The sequence below is a fragment of the Vigna umbellata genome, chromosome 4, assembly GCF_029865625.1.
Source record: "Vigna umbellata cultivar VRB3 chromosome 4, Vumbellata_1.0, whole genome shotgun sequence".
NCBI lineage: Eukaryota > Viridiplantae > Streptophyta > Magnoliopsida > Fabales > Fabaceae > Vigna > Vigna umbellata.
Window position 1 is genome coordinate 24,798,055 of NC_142168.1, and position 27,241 is coordinate 24,825,295.

A 27,241-nucleotide genomic window follows, 5' to 3' on the forward strand; every position below is an offset into this window, starting at 1 on the left:
TACTTTGTAAAACCTTCTAATATTTTACTTCTATAAAATAATATAAATAATTATTCCTTTCACTATTTTTTTTTAAAAAATTGGTCATTAATTACCAACCAATAATAATCACCAATATATTAGTTTGTAGCAAATGTCATGAAGGAAGCAAAAGTATGTATATCTCCATGATCTAGAAATGAACAAAGGAGCAACAACTGCCCAGAATCCCACAATAAATCCCACTGTCATGCTCACAAAGAACCAACAATTTGGTAAATCTCCTGGCAAGTTATTTGATGCAAGATTCAGAAATTCCAATGCCATCGACTTGTCTTGATTTCTACATAAAAAATCATCCATGGGCCCGGAAAGTGAATTGCTTGAAAGATCTAATCCGTACACATCATTTGAAAGATAAGGCAATTTTCCACGAAGGTGTGATTTGTGCTTAGATCAACGGTGTGGATAGATATTGGATTCTTGATTGTAGTTCCAAGCTCACCATGGATATGATTGTGACAGAGATTCAAATAAGAAGCCTGAGAAAATCGTTTCCAAAAGCAATTGGGAATAGAATCTAAAATCCCTGTGTTTGACATTGTTAAATAGTGAAGTCTATTTTGTGGTTCAATCCATGATGGAAAGTTAGACCTAATAGCCATGAGTCTAAATGCAATCTGTTAAGCTGAAAAGTAGGATACCAATCGGGACCTACTTTTGATGTCAAATTGTTTCCTGAAGCCATAATTTCTTACCCTATGAACTTAATGTTGTTGAACTCATAAGCTTTAAATATACAATCTTTTATATATGTAGCAATTTTGAAAACATCATAAATTTTGTCGTTATAAAGTATAATATAACAGTCTTAAGCAAATTGTCATAATATCCACAATAGGTAAATAATGATATTTAAACTTGTTGTAATTGTTTAATTGGAAAAAAAATATAATGAAAACAATGACACACTTGAATGTCGTTATTCTTATTATATTACGTTTGTAATTGTTATTATTTCTAATACATTCATGAATAAAATGTCATTATTTTATCATTTATTATTATCTATGCATTTATACACTACAAAAATATGTAATTTTACCGGGGGTTTTTTTCAATATTACCGGCGGTTTTAACCCCCGCAAATCACATTTCCCGCGGTTGGACCAACCGTTGGGAACACGGCCGTCGCCAAGTAAGTACCGGCGGTTCTGGAAAAAACCGCCGGTACTAGCGGGGGTTTCCGGAAACCGCCGGAATTACCAGAGGTTTTGTCGAAACCGCCGGAATTAGCGGGGGTTCTGTGAAAACCGCCGGGAATTACGGGGTTACTCAAAAACCGCCGGAATTAGCGGGGGTTCTGTGAAAACCGCCGGGAATTACGGGGTTACTCAAAAACCGCCGGAACTAGCTAGGGTTATCTCAAAACCGTCCCTATTTTGCATGTGTAGTTTACTGGGGTTAAAACCGCCGAGAATTTATACAGTTCATTCTTTTTTTATTGTGATAAAATTAGATTATGATAAAAATGATTTTATTGACAAAACAAACAATAAATTAATATGAACTAAAATTGAATAATATTGTATAAAATAAACTATATTGTTCAACCTAATATCATTCATACAACTAATTGTTCATGCATAAAAATTAAAAATAAAGATGTTCATTACATATGTTCAATATAGATGTTCAATACAAATGTTCAATACTAAAAGTATGACTCATAAAAATATTCAATAACAATATCTAATTTTCTTCTTCATTACATCTATTGTTTGGCCCACTCCCTTGATCAGATACCTACAATATAACATAATAGTTAGTCGATAATATATTTAATTAAAAAAATCATACAAATAAATTTAATAATTATTACCGATGATCGTTGAAATACTACAAACTGTGAAGGCAATGAACCTTGATGATTTTGCAACAAAAGTGTCATCATTGCCTTCATTTCATTGACTTGTGATGTCAATGAAGATACCTATAACAGAAATATTTATTTAAAAAGTGAGAAATATGATACCTAACATGTTAATCTTAAAAGGAATAAACCAAGTAAATATTCATTAACCTGAGATTCTAATTTAACATTAGAAGAAGTCAATGAAGATACCTATAACAAAAAAATTTATTTAAAAAGTGAGAAATATGATACCTAACATGTTAATCTTACAGGGAACAAACCAAATAAATATTTAAATATTCATTAACCTGAGCTTGTAATTCAACATTAGAAGGAGTAGATGAAGATGATCCAAAATGAGAACGAGCATGGACTCCAAAGACTTTAGATGGGCAAGGACCCAAACCTAGACCGCGAACACGACCACAATGCTCTTGGCTTCCTAAAACATGAGCTAATGAATCTAAACTTGATATTTCTTTTGATTGAGACGATATTGTAGATTCATATGTTTGAATTTTTTCCTACATACAACATAATCAATGATGCCAACATTAAAAACATTGCATTTGTATAAAGAGACAAACTATTAAGTTGGCAGTAGTATACTTATATTTAAACTTAAGATGTGTGCAAAAACAGTAGCAAAAACAGTAGTATACTTTCACTATCTTCAAAATCTGATCTTTGGGTTATTATATTTTCCAGGGTCAAAAGTGCAAAGTCTATACTTGGGTTATGAGATTTCATCCCGCCTAACCCAAAACCAACAATAGTCCATACATCATTATTCAGGACCAAATCTATCCCTCTCACTCTGATACAATAATTCCATCTTCTAATCTAGCATTCGCATATAAACCTTTAACTAAGTCAGGATACAAGGTACTAGTCATTTGAAGAAAGTTGTATAACCAGTAAAAGGTCAATAGATCTCATAAAAGAAATCCATCATTTCAATAAAACTGGAAATCCATATAAGATTGATTGAAAGAAGGGTATCCACGTGACATCATGGATGGGACCAATTAATACTCATTCTTCAAATTGAAGTCTGTAATGACAATCATATTAAGGAACTTAAATCTTAATACCAATAGCAATCATGTGTAAGTGTCAATTTCTACTAGAATCAATGCTTTTAACCATCAATAATTCAGAAAACACAAAACACATGAACAACCAACTACTTATAGTAAAAAGGTTCTTTTTTCCTATAATGTATCTATTACATGACATCTATAGACATGTATATAGTACACATGACATTGAGTTCTTCATTTAAGTAATATCATTTGAACGAGACTATAAAGAGATATATAACTAAACCAATCACAAAAAAAAGATTGGAACTTACACCAATTTCCCTTGCCTCATCATTGATAAAAGCTCCATTGGTCTTCTTATGAGTAGCTATCCAAACTTCTCCTCTGCTAACTTTGTGCCCACACTCGTTTTCCTATGAAAATTAACAAATTCTTATTAGGTATATCATAAATATTATGAGAAACAGAAAATTGAAGATAAATAACACTTCACCATTTCTTTCCTCTTCCTTGCAATGCTCTTGGATCCCCCTGTGTGAGCAAGAGTTTGTTTTGTCCTATTATGCTTATTTTTTAGGGCAATCTCCTAACATTGTGATAAAAAAAGTTATTAAATCATAACAGAATTTTATGAAAAGAAATGTAGGTTTTACCTTTGTTCTTTCATCAAGTCGATAGTCAACAAAAGAAGCCCAATGATCTCTATCTATGCCTTCTGGAGCCATGGCAATCAATTCATCTCTAGTTCGCGTCCCATCATCTCTTTGTTGCCATAATTCTTGCCGACAATCTCTCCATTTATGATTAAGCGCTTTCAAGATGTAATTGATTTGAATATCGGAATTCACTTCAAACTTTGTCTTCAAAACAAATTTTAATAAAAAATTAACAACAATTACCCAATAAATAAATTTTGGATGTCTTTTTTGTAATGGTATTTTGTATTTACATTACTTACTTGAATGGTATTTTGAATCATGTCTTCTTTGTAACTTTTGGGAATCTTCTTCCAAGAAGAATAACAAATAGGGAATACCTTGAAGTTTCTAGCGATACTTCCCAAGAATCGATTCAATAATGCGCCACCATCTCCAATTGGTTGATATTCCTCATTCCAATGTACAATAATCCTTTCATTTTGAGGCAAATTCCAAACATCATTTGTTTTTAAGTGTTTGGTAGTCATCTTACGTTGGTCATCTGTGAAGAAAGAAAATTTGTGTCAAATACTCTTGTGTCAAACAACTTCAGCAGTAACTATTCATATAAGTAACATAATGAAAGCATTAATATGTTGAACTTGTGTCTTACCAATAACATCAACCAACCATGCTCCCTTGTGTGTTGGTGGCCTTTCTTGTTCAACTTCCAACTGAGTATCCTGATTTTCATCTTGTTCATGTTCATCTTGTACATGAGAATTTTCTCCTACTTGAGGTGGTCAATGAAGAGCATCTTCATTTGAGGGCTACACAAGGGATGATGAGAAAGCAAAAGAAATTATCATTATTGTTATTAAATTTCAACAAAAAAGTGAGTTAACTTAGTGAGTCACGTTTCTTTGAATTTCAGGCATTTTTATCATATGTACTTCTTCTAAAAGATTCTAATACAGAACTACTTCTAGTTTTTTATCATACAAAACCTTCTTGGATAATTCAAGAGTAATTCTCTAGCCATCTCACAAATGACAGAAGACTTTTAACATAATTGTCCTAACCTTTAAGGTCCAAATATCACTTTGTATAATACAAAAGATTTCTCAACGTGACTAGCAACAAATAATACATATAACACATCTAATGTACTTTTGAGAGATAAAAAAAATAAGATCACAGCAACCAATCCTCTTAACATACTTCATAACAGCACAATCAACAATTAGTTTGACCATTCCATATAAGTTATATCAAGCATATGTAACCAACTAGCATATGAGATAAAAACAGAAGCGCTTTAATATGAGTAAAACAGCCCAATAAAGTTACAAAACAACAATGTTTTAGTGCAGACACAACAGTCAGAACAGTCTAATACAACAAGGATTTTAATGCAGTAACACCAATCAAAACAGTCAGGATTTTACTACATAACAGCAGTCAAAACAGCCAGCAAAGATTTTAATGTGGCATATTTACAGTCCAATACAGAAAAATTTACTGGTATAAAACAGCAAGGAAATAATGCTGAAACATCCAACAACATTACATAAAACAGCAAACAATCACTACTAAAATTCTGATACAGCAATTGCCCACATTTCTAAAAGTTTTGCCTTCTCTTATTGGTATGACACTAAATTCCCTTGTTGTTGCTACTGATTAGAGATTCCACAATTTTTGTCTTTAAATAAAATTTTACGTTTACTGTTTTTACTAATGTAATTGAAACACTTACATTAACTTGAACTGATGACTGAAAAAATGCATCTGGGGACTGAATAGGTGCAGGAGTCCATGCTGATTGAAAAGCAAATGCATTTGGGGACTCAATATGAGTAGGAGTGCATGTGCTTTGGCTTGTCGAAGGTAGCTTTAGTTTGTATGTTCCTATAAATAAATGAATGTCAAAAAATGATAACATGAATAAAACAAGTATTAGACATTTAAAAAAAAGGGAACTTACTTCTTTGAGGGGCAGAAAGAGAGGGTGAGGATTGGACTTGAGGAGCTGGTGGATGGTTAGTTGTGTGACCCCATGTATGAGAGACACTTTGCTGTGTATGATGTTTTGTCTCCTTCTTCTTATATGTCATTTTCTTCATCTTCAAATGGTCTACAAACAATTACATAAATAAAAATTAAACCACCTACATAAGATATAATAAAGAAGAAAACAAACAGAATAACTAAATTAAAATTAAAATTAAAACCTTGTTAATGGTATATTTCTTCCATCATCGGGAAATAATGTTTCTAAGTTTTGTTGTTGAAACGGTTCACATTCATGAAATTTGTCAACATCATCTTCACCCATGTTGTACAAGTCTCTAGGCTTTATATGTACAGGGATGCACCAATTTTTATCAAACTCATCATCTACATAATATACCATTTGTGCTTCTGATGCCTGAATGTATGGTTCATCATCATCATCATCACCAGTATGAATCAAGCGTCCAAAACATACACTTGTAAATCCCAACTCATCAGTCACAATCCCCCTAGAAGTAGTTGTATTAGCCCACATACATTTGAACAAAACAACTGAGAAACGACCATGGTAGTTTATTTCAATTATGTCCACTAATCGACCATAATAAGGCACACCTCCAAATTGCATTTGATTATCATTAGTACTTGCATAACTCCTTGTCCCAAATGTACCAAACACTCCACTATTTTGTGTTTTAAGCCATAAATCACGGTCCAAGATCCTAAACTTGAATCCGTTAACATTGTAGGCACTATATCGTTTTGCAATATCAATTGGACCCATGGCTAAGAATTTGAAATCAGTTGAGTGAAGGCTAGTTGAGTCATTCCTTATCTAAAAGGAAAAAAGAAATAACATGTCCAAGTCAATTATTAATTATAACATAGAATGAAACCAATCAGTAATGGACCCAATATACGTACACGACGTGAAAACCAATCTACAAATTCCCTATGAACTCTCTTGTCTATCAAAGATGATTGTCGACTCCGATTTCTCAATTGTCTCCGTATAGTGTCTCTAAATTCCCTACACGAAGTGTCCAAATTATACATAGTTACTTTCTAATAAAAGACTAATTAATACAACTGATCAAGTGAAAATACTTACTGAAGAAATGGATCAACTATGGCACTGTTTGTTAAGATATGACGATGTGCCTGTAACTTTTCCTTTTCAGATAAAGTGAAATAAGTGAAACCTCCAACTGCTTTTCCGATCGATGGGAATAAAGTGCTTACAGTACAAGAGCCAATACTCGGTTCATCATCAACACGACGCAATCTATTGAACACAGTCTCAATTCCATCTAAGTATCTAGAACAAAAAGTTAAGCACTCTTCAGCCAAGTACCCTTCAGCTATTGAGCCTTCAGCTTGTGCCTTATTACGCACATAAGACTTCAATTTTCCCAAGTACCTCTCAATAGGATACATCCATCGATATTGGACAGGTCCTCCACGCTTGGCATCTTCTACTAAATGCACAATCAAATGAACCATCACTGTGAAAAAAGAAGGAGGGAATAACATCTCCATGTGACATAATGTGAGGACAACTCTATCTTGTAATTGGACAAGTTGATCTATCTTCAAAACTTTATTACATAATTGTTTAAAAAAAGAGCATAGATCAATCAAAATAGAGGACACTTCTTTAGGGAGTGTCTTTCTTATTGCCAAAGGAAGAATTTGCTCCATCAACACATGTGAGTCATGACTTTTTAGTCCTCCAATCTTACGTTGTTTAACATCAACACATCTACTGATGTTACTTGAGTAACCATCAGGTACAGTTATATTCTTCAAAGTTTTTAGAAATATATCCTTATTTACATTTGACAACGTATATATACCAGGAAGATATCTACCATTCTCATCAGGCCACAGATCTGGTCTAATACCCCAAAGTTGTAAGTCCTTTCTTGCCTTTAGATTGTCTTTGCATTTATTATTTGTACTATCATTCAACAATGTGAACAATATATTGTCACAAACATTCTTTTCAATGTGCATAACATCCAGATTGTGGTGCAATAAGTTATCTACCCAATAAGGAAGGTCAAAAAATATACTCTTCTTTCGCCATTGTAGAGTATCTACCTTAGGATGATCAACTCTGCGTTGTCTTTTTGACCTTTCTTCAACTATAGGTTCTTTCCCAAATTCAACGTGAACATTCCCAAGTTGTTGTAGGATATCATGTCCTGAGATTGCCATTGGTTGGCTTCTATTTTCAATAGTTCCATCAAACCTGCTATGAGCCAATCTAAACTTATGTCTTCCATCTAACCACCGACGATGACTTATAAAACAAAATTTCCCACCTTTGACAAGCTTCTTAGGAGTAGTGTCAAAATTACATCTCGGACATGCCAATCCTGTATGTGTGTTCCATCCAGATAAGGTTCCAAGTCCTGGAAAGTCACTAATAGTCCACAATATGGCTGCACGCATATCAAATACTTCATTTCCATATGAATCAAAAGTTTTAATTCCAGTGTTCCACAACTCCTTCAACTCTTCTATTAATGGTTGTAAGTAAACATCAATATCATTGCCCGGTGCTCGCTTTCCAGGAATGATCATGGACAAAATGAATGAACTTTGTTTCATACACATCCAAGGAGGAAGGTTGTATGGTATGAGAACAACTGGCCAAATACTGTGATTGGTGCTCAAGTTCCCATATGGATTGAACCCATCAGTAGCTAAACCGAGTCTCACGTTTCGAGGGTCTAAGGCAAATTGAGGATGCATCAAGTCAAATTTCTTCCATGCTTCAGAATCTCTTGGATGTCTTAACATGCCTTCATCCGTACTTTCGGATGCATGCCATCTCATATGCTCAGCTATTTTAGATGACAAAAACATCCTCTGTAATCGAGGCTTCAAAGGAAAATACCTTAACACCTTTGCAGGAATCTTCTTTCGCTTATTAACAACAACATCGTCACCAATTGTATTTCTCTTTTTTGGCTTCCATCTTGATGTCTTACATTTCTTACAAGAATCTTTATCTTTGTCTTCTCCAACATACAACATACAATCATTCGGGCAAGCATCAATTTTGGTGTAATGAAGACCAAGCTTGCTAATCACTTTTTTGGCTTCATAGAATGAATTTGGAATTTTAGCATGTTCAAATGCATCTGCTAGCAATTCCAGTATCATGGACATAGCTTTGTCACTTATTCTGCATAGACATTTGATGTGATACAACTTCACCAAGAAAGAAAGTTTTGAATATTTATCACATCCTTCATATAAGCTTTGTTGTCCATCTTGCATTAATTCAAAAAAATTTGTCCCATCATGACTTCTAGTATGGCTTGACTCTGCACCCATATCGTCATCATCCACCATGTCGTTGGTAGAGCAATGATGTGCAAATACATCATTAATCATTTCACACATATTATCATTAATTTCAACTCTTCCACCATCTTCTTCGACCATTACTTGAGGAGCTTCGTCATTTACTCTTCTCTCCCCGTGTAGAAGCCACATTGTATAACCTTTTGGAAAAGGTTTAATAATTAAGTGCTCATATACTTCTTCACGACTTTGCCATTTCTTAAAATTGCATTTCTGACATGGACATACTATCTTTCCCCTAACACCACTATTAGTGAATGCGAAGTCCAAGAAGGTATTCAATCCTCTCATATATTGATTTGTATTTCGAGGCATGTCTATCCATGATCTATCCATTACAACGACCTCTGTTCATGCCAAGAGGATTTGAAGGTTAGAATAAGTGACGATATTCAACGAAATACACTACATGAGATGAATTTACTAAACTTTGAGAACTAATCCAAGGAAAATCATTTACAATCGACTTTCCTTTTATGGGGAAAGTCAACTCACAATCCCTTAGATCAAGAGATTTATTTCAGGAGCTAATTTCATAATTAGCTAATTTCATAATTTCAAGAGATTTTAAGGAAAAAATATTTTAGGAGAATATTTGAGTGAAATTACATGATAGGAAGTTGCAACACACTCAACCTAGGGACATATGAGCAGAATAATACACAACAAAAAGAAATACAAGTAATTTACAAGAACATTTTTCAAAAATGAGGACAAAGTCGGCATTTTTTGTATTACCACTTGAGAATTTTTTAGCAGAACAGTCTCCAAATCTTGAACACAGCCAATAGGACTCCCTGGTACACAAGAAGTGAATAAAAAAATGTTATATGACAGGGACAGTCCTTTTGACATTATATGTAAACAACCTAAATGTAATTTACAATTTATGGATTTGGTTTTAGATAACAGTGAGGAGACCCTAAAGTTGTGTATTGAGTCAAATGCATAATTGCCTGCATAATAAAATTGGTGTGTCTATGATTAAGTACCAATGAAGTACAAACTGATGCCGTTTTAATATAAAATTTATGAATATAAAATAAATATAACTAGTTGCAGCAGAATGACACAGTGTGAACCTGAATTTCACAGAAAAAACAAAAACATTATGGTGCTTTGCTTTTGTTCTGTCTTTTTTTTTTTTTTTTCAGTTAACTAGATTTGTGGTGTTAATTCAAAAATCAACACCAATTAGTATTGTCTCCTTACGACACAGAAATAAAAAGTTAGAGATAAATATGAACAAATTTTAACTGTTCCTTTTTACTAGCATCCTAAAAATACACTTTAATTCATTGAAATTTGTTTTGTTATTTTCTCTTTCTTACTTTTATACGTTAAATTTCAAGGCATCATAGGGGTTTTCTAAAATGTGATTAGTAAAATTAAATGATACTAATTTGCTGGTTGATTTTACTTGTGTTTCAGTTTGGAAGGATAATTAGACTGATTGATGAACATAAAACTATAACTGAAAAAAATATTATGAATAATAATTTACACAAACTAGTTTATATCTCATACTTCTATAATTTGTTGGAAGTCCTACATCGACTAGAAATAAGATCAAATTATAATATATAAGTGAGATGCAAACCTCACCTTACAAACCTACTTTGTAATATAATTAGTAATTCATTCATAATATCATTTTTTTCAAAGTGGAAAGATATACAAAGTTAAACTCTTAAACCAATTTACTTAGACTAAAATTGATTAATTTATCACATTAAGACTCAAGTGATAAAGTATAATTACCATATATGTAATATATATAATTGTTTTTCAATATAGTAATCAATTTTCTTTTCCACCCAAATCGAAATTGAATTGGATAAGGCTAAAGACACGGTTTGAATCACATGTAGAACCCCACACATGTCACACATGCCAAATAGAAAAAGTTTCGAAACCAAGTACATGCATGTGCCTTATCACTTTATACATATAGAATCTACTAAAATACGCTGATACGCATCTAATAGTGAATTATGTATAATAAAATTGTTATTTTTTATAATAAATCTCTCTAAAAATATTAGTTGTTAAATAGTGTAAACTATTTTATGCAAACAGTATAAGCTTGGAATATTTAATTGACAAGAAAAATATTTCTTGAAAAATTGGTAAAATATTTAATCAAAGTAACATTTAGGAAATATTTACAAATTACAATCAATTTTTTATATTTTGCATAGTCAGATGCATATTTAGATAATGGATTTCTATATTTTAAAGTGGACAATCTTTTAGATGTAGTAGTTGATATTAATAGTATTATTTTAATGAATAAAGTTAGAATATTAGCAAAATCTTCTATAAAAAATATTTCCTTCGGTATACTTAATAGTTTTATATAGTTCAAAATTTTAAAATTCGTCAAAACATTGTTTAAATTAATTACTATATTTATAAAGTATTATTCATTTTAGAATCTAAAATTTCATCATAATTTTATTCTGATATCTTAAAAACTAAAAACAAGTATTTAGATTTTTACCTGTAAACGGATTGGAAATAGGTGTTGTAAGAAGACTAATGAATAATGAATAATAAATAGAAATACATGTATTATAATTAGGATTGATTAATGAAATGAAAGTGTGAGATTTATATGTAAGTATAGAAAATGGGAAATAAGAGTAATTAAATGGATGTGTGTGTGAGAATGGAGAAAGAGAAGATTAGATCTAATCTTCTCTTTCATTTCTTGGACTTGAGATGTACAGAAATAATTTATCCACTTTTATGGCAAAAAGGAGACACTATGATTGTTAAACTCCTTGTACGTCAGTCAAAATCCAAACAAAATAATGGCCTTGTATCCTCCAGCAAGGGGAGAGAGGACACCAAGATCTGTATGCAGTACGAAGAAATAGGGCAAGATAGTGAAGAGAGTGGGTGGCATAATTTGAACAAGTGGAGCAAATATATGTGAACCAAGATTGGACAGCGATGCCAGCACACAAATTTCCATGATAACATCTTAAATAGACTGAATTATCACTGTCATAAATATTCAACAATATATTATTCTGCAAAATAAAAACCTTCTACTACTTAGATCTTTGACCAATAATGTATAAAACAAGAGGGGTAAATAATAATGGATCTATGGGATGAAATATCTCTGCTGTTGAGATTATCTACCAAGGGTTGAACCGACCAGGGCTTCATATTGTAGTGATTTTTGTGCATGATAAAGCCAAAACTTTGACATGAATCTAAGACAAAGTCCGTGGTTGGACAAAACCAAGTTCCAAGCCAGCTTCAATTTTCAGTGATCCTCATATGCAAGCCACTTGGAAGAATGTCCATATTTATAATATATTTCATTAATTCCACCATATAATATTAAATGTCGTAACAAGGACATACTGTTAAACACGGGAATCCCACCCCCCATCCGATAAAACTACAACAATCAATAATTAAAAGCACTAGTTTATCAAGGTAACAATTCAAAATCCTCTCACTATATACCTACCATGCTCTGCTAACTTTTCCAACCATTTAAATCCTATGTTGTACTCTCGTGTTTCTCTAATCAAACCCTTTTCTTTTTCTTTTATCCTTCGACCTTTCTTCCAACTTCCAAACTTTTCAACCAAATGGCAGTTGATCTTTGCTCAGAAAACTGTGGAGTTTCTTCCTCTTCTGTGAGTCCTAGAATCTCATTCTCACACGATTTTTCCCACTCCGATGTCATTCCCGTTGAGCAACTCCCTTTTAGAACAAACTCCTCTGGTTTGATCTCATTCTCACACGATTTTTATTTCTTCATCCTTCTCCTATAACTTCATCACTATGATTTTCGTTGTCTGTAATGGTGTTGGTAGTTGTATATCACTACTTTTGTATTCAATTGTCTCTGTTGGTGTTTTAATGAAATCAATCATTTTCATTTTAGGATAAATGAATATTAGATTCTTAAAATTTAGAAGAACAGAGAATATACATCACAGAGTGGAGAAGTTCAGTACATAAAAACACTCCTGTTAAAATAAGAAAATGTTAACTGTATGTTAATTTTTGCTAGTTGTGTGAGTTGTATGCTTTAGTGGCTTTCCCGTTCATAGGCAGTTGTCATTTATGGATCATAGCTCCCTAAAATTCTACATATACATGCATAGAGGAAGGGTGTGAATTATCCCCTGAAAAACATATTTTTCCCTTTGTTTAACATTAAGTTGGTTTCAAAGCAAGTACACCCTAGTCTACCTGTCTTAGCCATCTCAGAAATGAAAAACCACAAAGATTGAGTTTTATTTTGTTGCTCACACTTAGACTTTTTTAATTCTGTTAGAAGGTTGAGTGCCTCATTAATTATAATCCAAATAGTAATAAACTCTTGAATGGTTGTTCATACCAACACCACCTAACTAACCACTCAGTATCCTAACTACCTTTGCTCTAAGTTAGAATGTAGTGTGTACCAACTATGATGGTCTGGTGGACACAGCATCATCAACATGTCCACTCCACTCCCATCTGATATGCTTCCAACAAGCAGTAAAGGCAGTTCCGCAAAGTGTGTGTGCGTTTCATATCTCATGACTACATATCTTAAGTGGAATGTAATTTAATAAATTTCTTCAATATAATATTTTCTACTTAAAGAAAATCTAATAGCATGAAGAAGACAGAGAAGCTAACATTTGACATGGAAGAAATTTTTGACGATTACATTGAGTAAAATTTGCATTGACAAATTATTAACAGTTCCAGGCATATATACATGAATTGGCCAACATATCTTATGGAAGTATAAGCTCACCTTTCACAATTTTTTCTTTTCTCGGCAAGGGCTACTGCAACTTTAGCTCCACACTGATTCTTTCAGCTATACTGTGTGGATCAGTAGCCTGTCCTCTTCTAGCGCGAACTCTAGGTCACACTGTCGGTGGATGTGGGGCAGTCGGAACAGTAGTTGGCATAATCGAATACAAGAGTTAACAACAACAGCAAAATACAAGAGTTAGACACAATCGAATCAATGAACGCGTTCAATAGACTAAGGTACAGGAGACAAACGTGTAGAGTGAAAATGAACGAAGAGAAAATGAAGTGACCTCGCCGCTTTCTAAGCCGCGTGAACCATAGATGCGAGAAATTCCAAGAGCAAATCTACAGTTCAGTTCCGAGAGCACCTCGACGAACAATAAGGCGCCTCCACGCTGCCTCGAAGCCTCGCTCAACCCACAAATGCCTCCACACCTCGACACTTTGCTCAGCCCTAACAAGGGGAGACCAACACGAAGATGGTGCAGAGAAGGAGCGGGGAAGGTAGAAGAAATGAGTGAAGGTAGAAGAATTAGGGATTGGGAGAAATTAGAGAATCAGGGAAAGGTAGAAGAAATGAAAGGCGCGGGGATACATAATCAGTCCTACTCATACTCATAATCAGTCCCCAAATTGAAAAAATGAAAGGCACCTTCATTAAAATTGAAGGAAATTAAAAAATTGAAAAAAATTAAAAAAGGGGGTAACTGCGGTTTAGTCAAAACCGCCGGAATTTATTCGGGGTTTCTAAAACCGCCGGAAACTAACCCCTCCTAAAATATATTATTTTTGTAGTGATATTTTCATAATTTAATAAAATCTATTTTTAATAATGACAATTTAAAATTTATAAAAAGTTATAACATTGTAAAAAAAATTAACAAAACAAATTTTTTCACCGATTGATCAGCATAACGAATTTAATAATTACATCAAAGTATCAAATATATATATAAATACAACATTGAAAGTTCTTAAGTCATTATCTTAACCATTTTAATCTTTGTTATTTGTTCTACTTGATCAGCTTATGTCATTTGTGAGTTAAACGCTGCTTCTAATACTCTCTATCTGTAAAAAATAAAAAATATAATGGTAACAAAATCCAATAGAGTTGTATAAAAAATTAAAACACCAAAATCACATACTTTCCTCGATTCAAAAAGCATAAACAGTCTAAATTTTTTACTCATACATGACCCTCAATTTATGTCTTCTATTTTTTGCATTGGTTGGTAATGGAGGGCCACGCATAACTAAAACCCTTCTAATGGAAGAGTCAATTTTTATTTGATCACCTTTTGGCAAATGAAACCACCATGTCAATACCACTTTACAGAAAATAACCTTCTAACTTTAATTTCCCGAAAGGTTAATTGTCGAAATCTGAAAAGTGTGGTGTATCAGTGACTAATGAAGTTGTGGATTACTATATCTCCAACTTTGTTCACTGAAATATGTGTTGATGATATATTGTGAATTCTTGACAAGAGAAGGATCAAACGTTGACGAGGAAGAGGTGGTAAGATATAGCAAGAACAATCTTGCATCCTTCAAAGTTCCCAAGAAGGTCTTCATTAATGATTCTTTGTCCAAGACTGCCATTGCGTCGTCTTGTCACAGAACACTTTGTCTCTCAAATTTGATGAACTTGAGTCCCCACCTTTCATTCCTAAACTCCATACCTTCTCTATACATAGATGGAGTCCGCACACTAATCACAATAATACGGCAACTTGGCATTTAAGAGGAAGCCATTCTCTGCAAATTGTCTTTCATAGAGGGCACAATAGATTATACTTTTCAATGTTTCGTCTGAAATGTTTACATTGTAATGTTTTCAATGTTTTTTTATACATATTGAGTACTTTCTCAATCCATTTTTTTCTACATTTCTAACTTGGTGGATCGTGAGTCGTGGGAAACTAAAAAAATATAGCATCTAAATCATAACAGTGTAGAATCCTATTACAGGATTAACTGAAAGCTGATTATGAAGATGAATTGCTCCTGAATGAAGCTGTCCGAATAAAGATCAACTTATAAAACATTGAATTCTTTTAACTTGGAAATAAATTGATTGGAAAATATGTGCTTTTAAAAGTTCTCTATTGAGGATTCAGTGTAACTGAAGTTAGCTAGAGTGAATAGAAGGCTGAACGCGAATAAAGTCAAAATGGCGGTTTACATAATTAGTTGAATGAGGAGCATTCGACTATTGAAAGTCTTAGCAGAACAAGAGGTAACCAATGCAGAATTCAGCTATTTGGCTGTACAAAAATATTAGCTCAATGGATGCATACAAAAAATGGTTGAATTAGTTCAAATTTCAAACAGAGAATATTTGTCGCCATTTACTTACCTTGAAGAGGCTCATAGGTGTTAAAAGATTATCAATGACATTGCCCCTTAAAAATAGGTAACAGTTGCCACTTTCTTTAAATGCTCATCAGTTTTCTTGTGGAAGGCAAACTTTGTGTATAAATTTTAGGAGCAGTTTATCAGCAGGTGGGTGAGTCACACTGAGCAGAATTCGCATGAACCAGTCAAGAAAAAAAATTCATTTAATTTCAGAGAACAACAGAAACTAACCTATTTTATCCTGCATCTGCTTACTTTCCATTACTACTTTTCTTACTCTGCCTCTTTCATCAATCACTTCTCTCTTATTAGCTTTTATTTATGGCATTCAACATTTACCTTTTACCTTTGAAAACTGAAACTACCAAAATCTGAAACAATAATGCCTGTCTAACGGGTGACTCTAAAGTGCACATCCTTGCTGCGAGCAATTGTTGTCATATCTCAATAATTAATTTTGCCATGCTGCTAGCAATTTTAAGTACAATTGCTGTGAAACGACTTTCTGTTAACGCAACCATTATTAAAGTGTAAACCATTCACAAATGATGATATAAGTCCAAAACCATCAACAGGAGAAGAAAGACATTCCAATATTTCCAAAATATCATGTACGGATATCATTGGAACAAGCAGCTAAAACTTCAATACTCATCTCAGCAAAGAAGGAATATGCGAAAAGTTAGTTCAACGATATAACAAATGCAAAGAATAGAATTTTGCATATTCAACCTAGAGTCTCATTCTTTTTCTTGTTCATATGTAAAATGTTAAAATAAAACTAAATTTAAAAATTGAAGAGATAAAGTTAAAAAATCAAAAACTAAATGTTCACAAAGTACTTGAATCATGCTACTGAGAAAGAAAGTAGACTTTTAAAATGCCTTTGAATCTTGTTATTGAGAAATAAATTACTTGAATACGAATGCTTTGAGTATCTAAAAGCCAAGCAACTCATTAAATATCTTGCTTCAATTCTTTTCAAGCAGAGTTCTACAGGGTTCAAATTAACTTCGCACCGTCTAATTTTTCTAACAATAGATTACAATTTGTTGATCTTCACAGACGAAAGTAGCTATAGTTTATCTATAATAAGTTGACCATGTAGATTTTTTAGCTTTGAAATCCACTAGTAATTTAAATAACACTCTCACTGTCAGACCTCGGAAATTTAACCCAAACCCCACCTGTTTAATCTCATTTAATGCGCTCAAAACCCTGTTCAGATTCCTTTAAAACACACCCAAAACTCTGCACACTTATGCCAGGTGTCAAGAATAGAAGGTTCGAAAATCAGTATTGGAAGACAGGTGTCCGTAGGAGAGTGTACGCTCGTTTTACTTGGGAAGAAAAATGATTTTCTGAAACCTTCTTCCCACTCTCTCTGCATGCACCCTTCTTCCTCCAGAAAACCTGATCTTTTATTCTCCTTCTTCTCTCTAGAAAACCTTACCCTTCTCTCTACTGTAACTCCTTTTCATCTTCTGCGATCAACATTCAGAAACTGTAGAAGCGTTCCCAGTGTCGTGAGCTTCATTCTGAACCGAATAGCTCCAGAATCTAAAATTGGTAAGTTTCTCGTCCCTAGCTGTTCGTTCTTATGAACATGCAAACCAAGCTCTGGTTGCATGTTTTTCCCCTGTCTGAATCAATCTTGGTTCTGTAACCTGTTTTAGTTTGAAAGAGTCGAGTGGTCTTTGAGGGTAGAAAGCTGTAGACGGGCGAACCCAAAATCCTACGTTTAGGATGTTTTACTCACTGATCCAGGTAAGGGAAGCTTATCTAATTTAATTGATATTAGTATGTTGTTTCCCTGTATGAACGTTCGTTTGTTTGAATGAATGAATATGATGCATGCTGGTTGATATGTATGATGATGTTTGATATGTATAAATGTGAATATGAGTTATCACTTCGAAGTATGAATTATTAATGTGGATTCTATAAAGTATGTAAATTGATATTTGATATGAAGTTATAAGATACAAACTGATATGTTGAAAACTTAAGTTGAAAATAGTTGAAAATTTGAATATGAACTTCTCACTATGATATGGAACGTTCGTCATCGAACGGTCCTCTACCGTTCGGTTTTCTAGTAAACTGTTTAAAATGGAATTCTTTCATTTGGAGAGAACTCTGGTCGAGAAACGAGCGTCCTTATGTTAAATACTATGTTTGAGCATTCGGCTCAGCCTAGTAGTATCTGGATATCTGAAATAAAGTAATATATATTTATACCTTGTACTTTAAAATATAGTAGCGCTCGGTCTTATACCTAGCGTTCGTAATAAGTAGCGCTCGGTCTTACACCTAGCGTCCGTACTAAGTAGTGCTCGGTATTATACCTAACGCTCGTATTGAGTAGTGTTCGGTCTTATACCAAGCGCTCGTACTATTGTATAATCAATCTTGATAAATTAGCGTTCGTCCAACTGTAGTAATACTTCTTTTACCATGTTCGGTCATTTACTGGCATTGGATTTCCGTATGTGAACTATTCTAAATATGGTCCTTAACATCTTAAATATTCTTCTTGCATTGGATCCGGTCTAAGGCCTCCATACTTGATTTATTTCTTAAGTATTGGTTGGAACTCAAGAGAGTCAGTTCATTCAACTGACTCACGTGGTAAATACCGTTCATCACATATTGCACTATTTTACTCGGTTCATTTCGTAAATTCCAAAAGTAACCCTCTTAGTTTTATTCTGTTCTGAACGGGAGAATCATTGAAATCTTTCTTATCGTTCGTTCTCGTTTTGAAGAGGGCTGAACGTTCGTTATCTTATGTCCTGGTAACTAATGATGAAATTGATAATGAAGTGGGAAATTATAAAGGATGAACAGTATGTGAGAGGAATAAACGATTTTGGATTTTGAACGAGCGTTCCAGGAAGGAACGACTCATGTATTGAATATTGGAATTTTGTAAAGTATGATTGTGGTTATGCTAATGCTGGCAGTTCATCCTGATGTTCCGTGAGTACTCGTCCTCACGTAGAGGGGGTAGGTCATGTGTGGGAACGGCAGGAGGTCCTAGTCCTTAGGGGTACTTTGGATAGGGCTAACCTCGAGTGGCAGCTGTTGAGTGTATCCCAGTTACTACATCACCCGGGTGCAAGAACGCCTGTAGCTACACAGATTCATACAGTCCGGACGGTCCGTCTAGAGATAGTTTCTGTATGTTTATATATATATATATATATATATATATATATATATATATATATATATATATATATGTTGAACTATATTCTTGTGTTATTTGGAATGTTTATTTTAAATGATGATGTATGAATTAAATTACATAAGCTTACCCTGTGTTTTTCCTTGGGTTGTCTCGTCCTTGTACGTCCGTCCTGTCATTGCAATGATCATCCATGTGGATGTGAGCAGAAGGCGAGGCATTGTTAGAAGACGTGATCGAAGAGGAGAATTTGGTGGACGTTGAAGTTAAGGCAGAACCTTAGGTCGTCCAGCTTTATTTGACATCAGTGTTTTGTAGTGATCGTTCGATATTTCTTTTGTAAATCGTTCGATTCTAACGCTTCCTTATTTCTGTAATATTGTAATTTACCTCTGTACTTAAAGCCGTTCGGCTTTTGAACGTTAATTTTAGTGTAAGACTGCACTGTTTAATTATGAAATGTAATTAATTCTATTATATGGTTATTACTGTATTTTGGGATGTTACATTAGTGGTATCAGAGCAGTTTTGTTCTTTTAAGGACACTGTAGGTTATGAGTGCATTGTGTTTTTGCTGTGTGCTCAACGTTCATTTAATGATTTACTCTTAAACTCTTTAGATCTTACTAACAATTGTTTTCTCTGCTTCTCAGAGAACTGATGGCACCGAGACCCCCTCCTCCACCTCAACCCACCGAGCGTGATGCGTCCGATAACACCAGGCTGTTGGAATCGGTAATAGAGAGGTTGCAGCAGCAGAACGTTACCTTGATGGAGCAGAACGCTACTGCTTTACATAGTTTGGAGGCCGCTCGCGCCAACTCTGAAGCTACACAAAGGCAGTTGATGGAGATTATTGCCGCTACTAGGAATACATCGGGAGCGTCCTCTTCCAATGCTACTCACCAGGCGGAGTGGAGCTTGGAAAGCTTCCTTCAACACCACCCAGCCAAATTCAGTGGGAATTGCCTCCCTGATGAGGCAGATTAGTGGCTGCGTGACATGGAGAGAATTTATAATGCCAAGAGATGCCCAGACGAAAATCGCTTGGCATTCACGGAGTATCTACTAACCGGTGAAGCAAGCCACTGGTGGACGAGCATGAGAGCTATCTTGGCGGACACTCACAGTCCCATCACATGGGAAGTATTTAGAAGCAAATTTTATGAAGAATACTTTCCAGACAGTGTTCATTTTGCTAAGGAAGTGGAGTTTCTGCAACTGGTACAAGGTGGGATGTCTGTATCTGAGTATACAAATAAGTTCAAGCATTTGGTTCGTTTCAACACCATGGCGACCAGTGAAGAATGGCAGTGTAGGAAATTTGAGAACGGGATGAGGAGTGATTTGAAGGTGTTGATATCCAGCTTGTGTATTCGGTCTTTTCCTGCCATGGTGGAGAGAGCCAAGGTACTGGAGAAAAATATGGCAGAGGTAGAGCAACAGAAGAAGCAACAAGTGGGTAAGGGGCCAATCCTGTCAAGAAATAATTCGAACGTGAGAAGGTCTCCTTACGTTCGTCCAGCTCAGTCTCATAGTGGATCGCAAGCAGTGGTTGCTGTCGGACAATCTGGGCAACAAGGAAACGTAACTTGTTTCCAGTGTGGAGGACCACACTACCGTTCCTCATGCCCTTAGTTGGTGGGTGTCAAGTATTGCACTCGATGTAGAAGAAGTGGTCATTTGGAGAGTGAGTGCAATATGGGAGGACAAGCAGTGATGAGGCCACCAAACGCTGGAAGGAATCAACCGAGAGGTGGTGGCAAAGCCCAAGCGGTTGGGCGTATGTATGCTATAACGGGCGCGAAGGCAGCAAACTCAGGTACACTCATCATTAGCACCTGCTTAGTATATGGAATATCTTGCTGTGTACTGTATGATTCGGGGGCGACCCACTCCTTCATCTCGAAGGCGTGTGTTGAAAAATTGGGAATAATTGAGAGGGAGATGCAGTTCGACCTGGTGGTGTCAACCCCAGCAGCTGGTGAGGTTAGGACGTCTACGGTGTGCGTCAGATGTCCTATTGAGGTCGAGGGGCGTAGATATAAGGTCAATTTGATCTGTTTACCTCTAAAAGAGTTAGAGGTGATTTTAGGAATGGATTGGTTGGCTACTAATCGCATTCTCATAGATTGTGGTAAGAAAGAGTTAGTATTTCCTGATGAAGAAGGAGAAGAGTTATCAGTGACGCTCGGTCAATTGAAGGAAGACATCATGGAAGGTGCCAGCTGTTTCCTGATTATGACGCACGAAGATCAGGAGTTCGGAAGTTTAAGGCAAGAACGATCGTCCAATAGTAACAGTAACGGACGATCGGTTGTGGATGAGTTCCCGGACGTTTTTCCGGAAGAAATACCTGGACTACCTCCTACTCGCGAGGTTGAGTTCACGATCGACTTAGTGTCAACGACAACACCCATCTCTGTTCAACCATATCGTATGTCGCATGCAGAGTTTGTTGAACTTAAGAATCATATTGAAGAGTTGATGGACAAGCAGTTTATCAGGCCGAGCGTATGACCCTGGGGAGCGCCTGTTCTCTTGGTAAAGAAGAAAGATGGTAGCTCTAGGCTTTGTATTGATTACAGACAATTAAACGAACTCACCATTAAGAATAAGTACCCATTGCTAAGGATAGATGATTTGTTGGACCAACTGCATGGGGCCACAGTATTCTCGAAGATTGACTTGCAATCTGGATATCATCAAATCAGAGTTAAGGAGGGAGACGTCCAGAAGACTGCTTTCAGATCTCGTTATGGACACTACGAGTATGTAGTGATGCCGTTCGGTGTGACGAACGCACCAGCAATCTTCATGGATTACATGAATCACATATTCAGACCGTATCTGGACAAATTTGTAGTCGTCTTCATCGACGATATACTCATCTACTCCAAGACCCAGGACTAACATGATGAGCACTTGAGAATTGTACTTGGCGTATTGAGGGAGAAGGAGTTGTATGCCAAGTTATCCAAATGTGAGTTCTGGATGAAAGAAGTTCAATTCTTGGGGCACATGGTGTCGGCTGGAGGTATCTCAGTGGATCCGGCCAAGGTACGAGCGGTATTGGAATGGGAGAGTCCCCGTTCGGTCACGGAGGTTCGCAGCTTTGTTGGACTTGCGGGCTACTATAGACGTTTTATTGAAGGATTTTCTAAGATAGTAGCCCCGCTAACTCAGCTGACCAGGAAAGATCAACCGTTCGCATGGATCGATCGGTGTGAAGCGAGCTTCCAGGAATTGAAGAGGAAATTACGAGCGCTCCAGTTCTGATTATTCCAGACACAGCCAGACCGTTCGAGGTATACTGCGACGCTTCTCATCAAGGTTTGGGTTGTGTGCTAATGCAAGAGAAGAGAGCGGTCGCGTACGCTTCTCGTCAACTGAAGATTCACGAGAGAAACTATCCGACGCACGACCTGGAGTTGGCAGCGGTCGTCTTTGCACTGAAGATTTGGAGGCATTACCTGTATGGATCTACGTTCCAAGTCTTCAGTGATCACAAAAGCCTCAAGTACCTCTTTGATCAGAAGGAGTTGAACATGAGATATAGGAGGTGGCTTGAGTTTTTGAAGGACTACGACTTTGAACTACTCTACCATCCAGGGAAGGCGAACGTGGTAGCGGACGCCCTAAGCAGAAAAGTGGTTCATGTTTCAGCCATGATGGTCAGAGAATTAAGCTTGGTTGAAAGTTTTAGAGATCTAAGGTTACAGTTTGAGTTGGGAGCGAGCGGTATTAAATGATGTAACCTTAGAATATCTAGCAACGTCTTTGATCGAATCAGAGAGAAGCAATCAGCGGATGAAGACCTGGCGAAGATTTTGAGCGCGCTCGGCTCTGATCAAGCTAAGGACTTCAATACTGGATCGGACGACCTCTTACGCTATATGGGTAGGACGTGCGTTCCAAACGATGGAGATCTGAAGAGGATTATCTTGGAAGAAGGGCATCACAGCCGTCTTAGCATACACCCTGGTATGACTAAGATGTATCAAGATCTCGAGAAGTCCTTCTGGTGGCCTGGAATGAAGAGTGATGTCGCTCGTTTTGTGGCGTCATGTTTAACTTGTTAACGAGCGAAGGCGGAACACCAAAGGCCGGGCGGTTTACTGCAGCAATTAGAAATCCCTGAGTGGAAGTGGGATAACATCTTGATGGACTTCGTGACCCACTTACCCCGCACAGTCAAGAATCACGACTCCATCTGGGTTATAGTGGATCGATTAACAAAGAGCGCTCACTTCCTAGCGGTCAACTTGAAGATGTCGATGACCAACCTGGCCAAACTGTATATCAGAGAGATCGTTCGTTTGCATGGAGTACCTTCGAGCATCATTTCTGACTGAGACACGAGATTCACATCTCGGTTTTGGCAATCTCTGCAAGGCGAATTGGGAAGCAAACTTCAGATTAGTTCAGCTTATGACCCTCAGACGGACGGTCAATACGAGAGAACCATCCATACGCTCGAAGACTTACTGAGGACGTGCGTTCTTTATCACATGGGTGTCTGGGATGAAGTCTTGCCTTTAGTGGAGTTCACCTACAACAACAGTTTCCAGTCCAGCATTGGTATGGCTCCCTTTGAAGCTCTTTACGGACGGAAGTGCCGCACGCCACTTTGCTGGTTTCAAGAAGGAGAGAACGTATTGACCGGACCTGAGCTCATTCAACAAACGACCGAGAAGGTGAAATTGATCCAAGAAAGGCTGAAGATGTCAAGGAGCAGGCAGAAGTCCTACGCGGATAAAAGAAGAAGGCCGTTGGAGTTCAATGCAGGAGATCACGTTTTCCTTAGGCTGAATCCGACCACTAGAGTAGGCAGAGCCGTTCGTCTAAAGAAGCTATCCCCCAAGTTTTTTGGACCTTATCAAATCCTGAAAAAAATTGGACCAGTAGCATACGAGTTGTCCTTACCTCCTCAACTGTCCAACCTTCATCCAGTCTTCCACGTTTCCCAACTCCGGAAGTACATAGCCGACCCATCTCACATACTAGAGTTGGAAGACGTTCGTCTTAGTCAAGACCGAACGCTGGAAATGCAACCAGTCCGTGTGGAAGATACTCGCACCAAGTACTACAAGGGAAAGGGCGTTCGTTTAGTGAAAATGGTATGGAACGAAAAGACTGGCGACACTACATGGGAAGTGGAGAATGCCATGAAAGATTTGTACCCTCACTTATTTCCGGGTGAGTTTTAATTTTCGAGGACGAAAATTTTTTTGTAGTTAGGGTGAATGTCAGACCTCGGAAATTTAACCCAAACCCCACCTGTTTAATCTCATTTAATGCGCCCAAAACCCTGTTCAGATTCATTTAAAACACACCCATAACTCTGCACACTTATGCCAGGTGTCAAGAATAGAAGGTTCGAAAATCAGTAGTGGAAGACAGGTGTCTGATCAAGCAGGGAAATGTTTTCCACAGCTGGATCTGAGCAGTTATTGTTGATGAGCAGGTTCAGCAGGTGCCTATTGCTGTTGAAACTTTGGTGAGTGTTGGCACCTTTGTCTTCAATTATGGGTGTTTGTTGATCAAATACATGTGTACCTCCTGCAACATGGTTAGTGCAATGTGGCTCCAAAGAAATGTCATGCAGAGGTATAACACCTAATCCAAATGTAAGACGCTGAACCTCAGATAGATCCTCAGAACATGAATCAATTTTAAATTCAGAAAGAATATTAATCACAGACTCGGATTCATGTTCAATGCATGGAGAATAATCATACGGATGTGATATCAAAACTTGGTTCTCATCATGCATAGAGGGAAAATTAAAAGCATGTTCATCAACAATATAATCATCAACATACCCTTCAAGAGCATAATTATCAATATAATCAAATTGGGGTATGCTTACCTCCTCTTCCTTGAAGATTGGCAAAGTAGTGGAAGATGAAATTGGTCTACCTGGGTCAGAATTTCTGCTTATTCTTGCCTGGTCCTCAAAGTATTCATCAGCAGTCTCCTCAGGTGCAAGAGTGGCCATCTACCCGATCTGATCACTCAGATTCTGCATGGCAGCTTGAGTTTCCTGCTGGATCTTCATGCTCTCTTGCTCGAACTGAATGCTCTGCATGGTTATCTGCTCCAGTAATATAGTGTAGTGTAGGTTCCAGTAGAGTAGGAATGCCGTAGTGTAAGTGTGCCGTGAGAAAGTCCAAAGCTAGACAACAGGGAGCTGGACAGAGGGCTGGACAGAGAGCTGGGAACAATGCACGGCACATAGGAGAATGGAGTGTTACGGTTGAATTCTCGGATTCATCTTCTTTGCTGTAATGTTTAATTTTGAATCTAGTTTTCCTCTTCTTCTTTGTCGTAATAAATTCATGCACAATTTAAATCCAATGCACTGATTTAATTTTCTGTTTCTGAAATTAAATATCTGTTTAACTGTTTCTACTACTGTAATTTAATTTCTGCTGTTGTAATTTAAACTCTGCTGTAATTTAATTTCAGTTGTTGTTTTCTGCAATTTAATTTCTGCTCTTCTTTATTTTTGCTTGTTGATCATTTACTCTAATTTTATTTTCTGTATTTTACTGCAGTGATTTTGATTCTGTTTTTACTGTTTTCTAAATTTACTGTTTTCTGTATTTTACTATTTTCTGTATTTTCATTTTCTGTATTTTACTTTTACTCTTTTACTGATTTTGAAATTCTGTATTTACTGTTTTTACTGCAGTTATGTGCTGCTGTAATTTCATTTTCCAAAATTTACTGTTTTCCGTTTTTACTGTTTTCTGTATTTTTGTTTTCTGTATTTTGCTGTTTTTCTGTATTTTCGTTTTTACTGTTCCAGATTTATTTTTACTGTTTTTTTGTTACTGTATTTTAGTTTGTACTCTACCAATTTCGTTTTTACTGTTTTAATTTTGTTTTACTATTTTAATTTTGTTTTTACCGTTTAGTTTTATTTTTTTGCGTATTGTTTTTACTGATGCTTTTATTTTTGCGTTTAGTGTTTTACGTTTGTTGATGTTTAATGTTCCCGTGTTTATTTTATTTTACTGTCTTTTACCATTGGGCTTTTACTGTCGTTAAAATATTTCAACGTTTTTTTTTTCAGTCGTGTTTAATTTTCAGTTTTAATTTATTTTTCCGCACAAAACCAAAAATCACAACCCCCCACTTCGTGATAAATCTGAGACTAAACCACCAAAATTGGTCCTTGAGAGACGACCTAGGAGTCACTTCCTAGTATTATACTGCATTAATTCCTGCACATCAAATTTGACGGGTCGCGACCCCCGCATCAAATTTTGGCGCCGTTGCCGGGGATAGAAATCATATTTCCAAAATACCATGACCAGGGGAGTTTTCTTTTTCTTTCTTCCCCGTTTTTCCTACTTTTATTACACTTGTCCTTTATCTGTTTACCATTTTAATTGATAATCTTATGCTTAGAACACATTTAGGACACGGTGTAGTTTAAGTGTGGTCTATTGGGGAAGATTCTTATTTTTTTTTTCTTCTTTCTTTCCTTTCTTAGTTTTTGAATTGTTATCTTAAAAAAAAAAAAAATTCTTTGTGATAAAATATTTTGTTTTAAGCGTGCCAAATCTTTATTCTGATATGTATATTTATTTTTCTTTCTTAGTTTTCGAATTTTTATCCTTTAAAAAAAACAAAAAACAAAAAATTCAAAAATTCAAAAAAAAAAAAATTGTTTTGCGTAATCCATTATTTCATCGGCCCTCAGTTTCATCAGAGGCTCACCTTCAGCCTATTTTTCTTATCATTTTAAAAAAAAAAACATTGAGAATTTTGTTTATCATTTTCACTTCAGATCTCATTCCTTTTCAAATTTCCTTATTTTCCTTCACTGTAAATATAATTTCTTAGCTGTTTCATACAGATAATTGATTGAAATATTTGTTTAGACTAAGAAAAGATTTCATTCATAAGAGCAAATTACAGT

At 35.8% G+C, this 27,241-nt stretch overlaps 3 protein-coding genes across 3 annotated transcripts; 1 reads left to right on the top strand and 2 right to left on the bottom strand.

The window, feature by feature from the left end:
• Nucleotides 1-1,606: 1,606 nt before the first annotated feature.
• On the bottom strand, nucleotides 1,607-6,378 carry LOC148199662 (uncharacterized). The gene is made up of 12 exons (XM_088112746.1): nucleotides 5,883-6,378; nucleotides 5,566-5,715; nucleotides 5,338-5,489; nucleotides 4,252-4,381; nucleotides 3,899-4,140; nucleotides 3,594-3,800; nucleotides 3,434-3,526; nucleotides 3,252-3,353; nucleotides 2,203-2,418; nucleotides 2,063-2,104; nucleotides 1,862-1,972; nucleotides 1,607-1,785 (listed from the first exon to the last, which is right to left on the bottom strand). The coding sequence occupies exons 1-12, from the start codon at nucleotides 6,376-6,378 to the stop codon at nucleotides 1,732-1,734; spliced, it is 1,995 nt and encodes a 664-aa protein (XP_087968872.1). The 3' UTR covers nucleotides 1,607-1,731.
• A 323-nt stretch (nucleotides 6,379-6,701) lies between these two features.
• Nucleotides 6,702-9,308, bottom strand: LOC148199663 (uncharacterized). The gene has a single exon (XM_088114315.1). The coding sequence runs from the start codon at nucleotides 9,306-9,308 to the stop codon at nucleotides 6,702-6,704; it is 2,607 nt and encodes an 868-aa protein (XP_087970441.1).
• Nucleotides 9,309-20,310: 11,002 nt separating this feature from the next.
• LOC148199664 (uncharacterized) lies at nucleotides 20,311-20,946 on the top strand. The gene has a single exon (XM_088112747.1). It carries the CDS (start codon nucleotides 20,311-20,313, stop codon nucleotides 20,944-20,946), a length of 636 nt encoding a protein of 211 aa, XP_087968873.1.
• The last annotated feature ends 6,295 nt before the right edge of the window (nucleotides 20,947-27,241 follow it).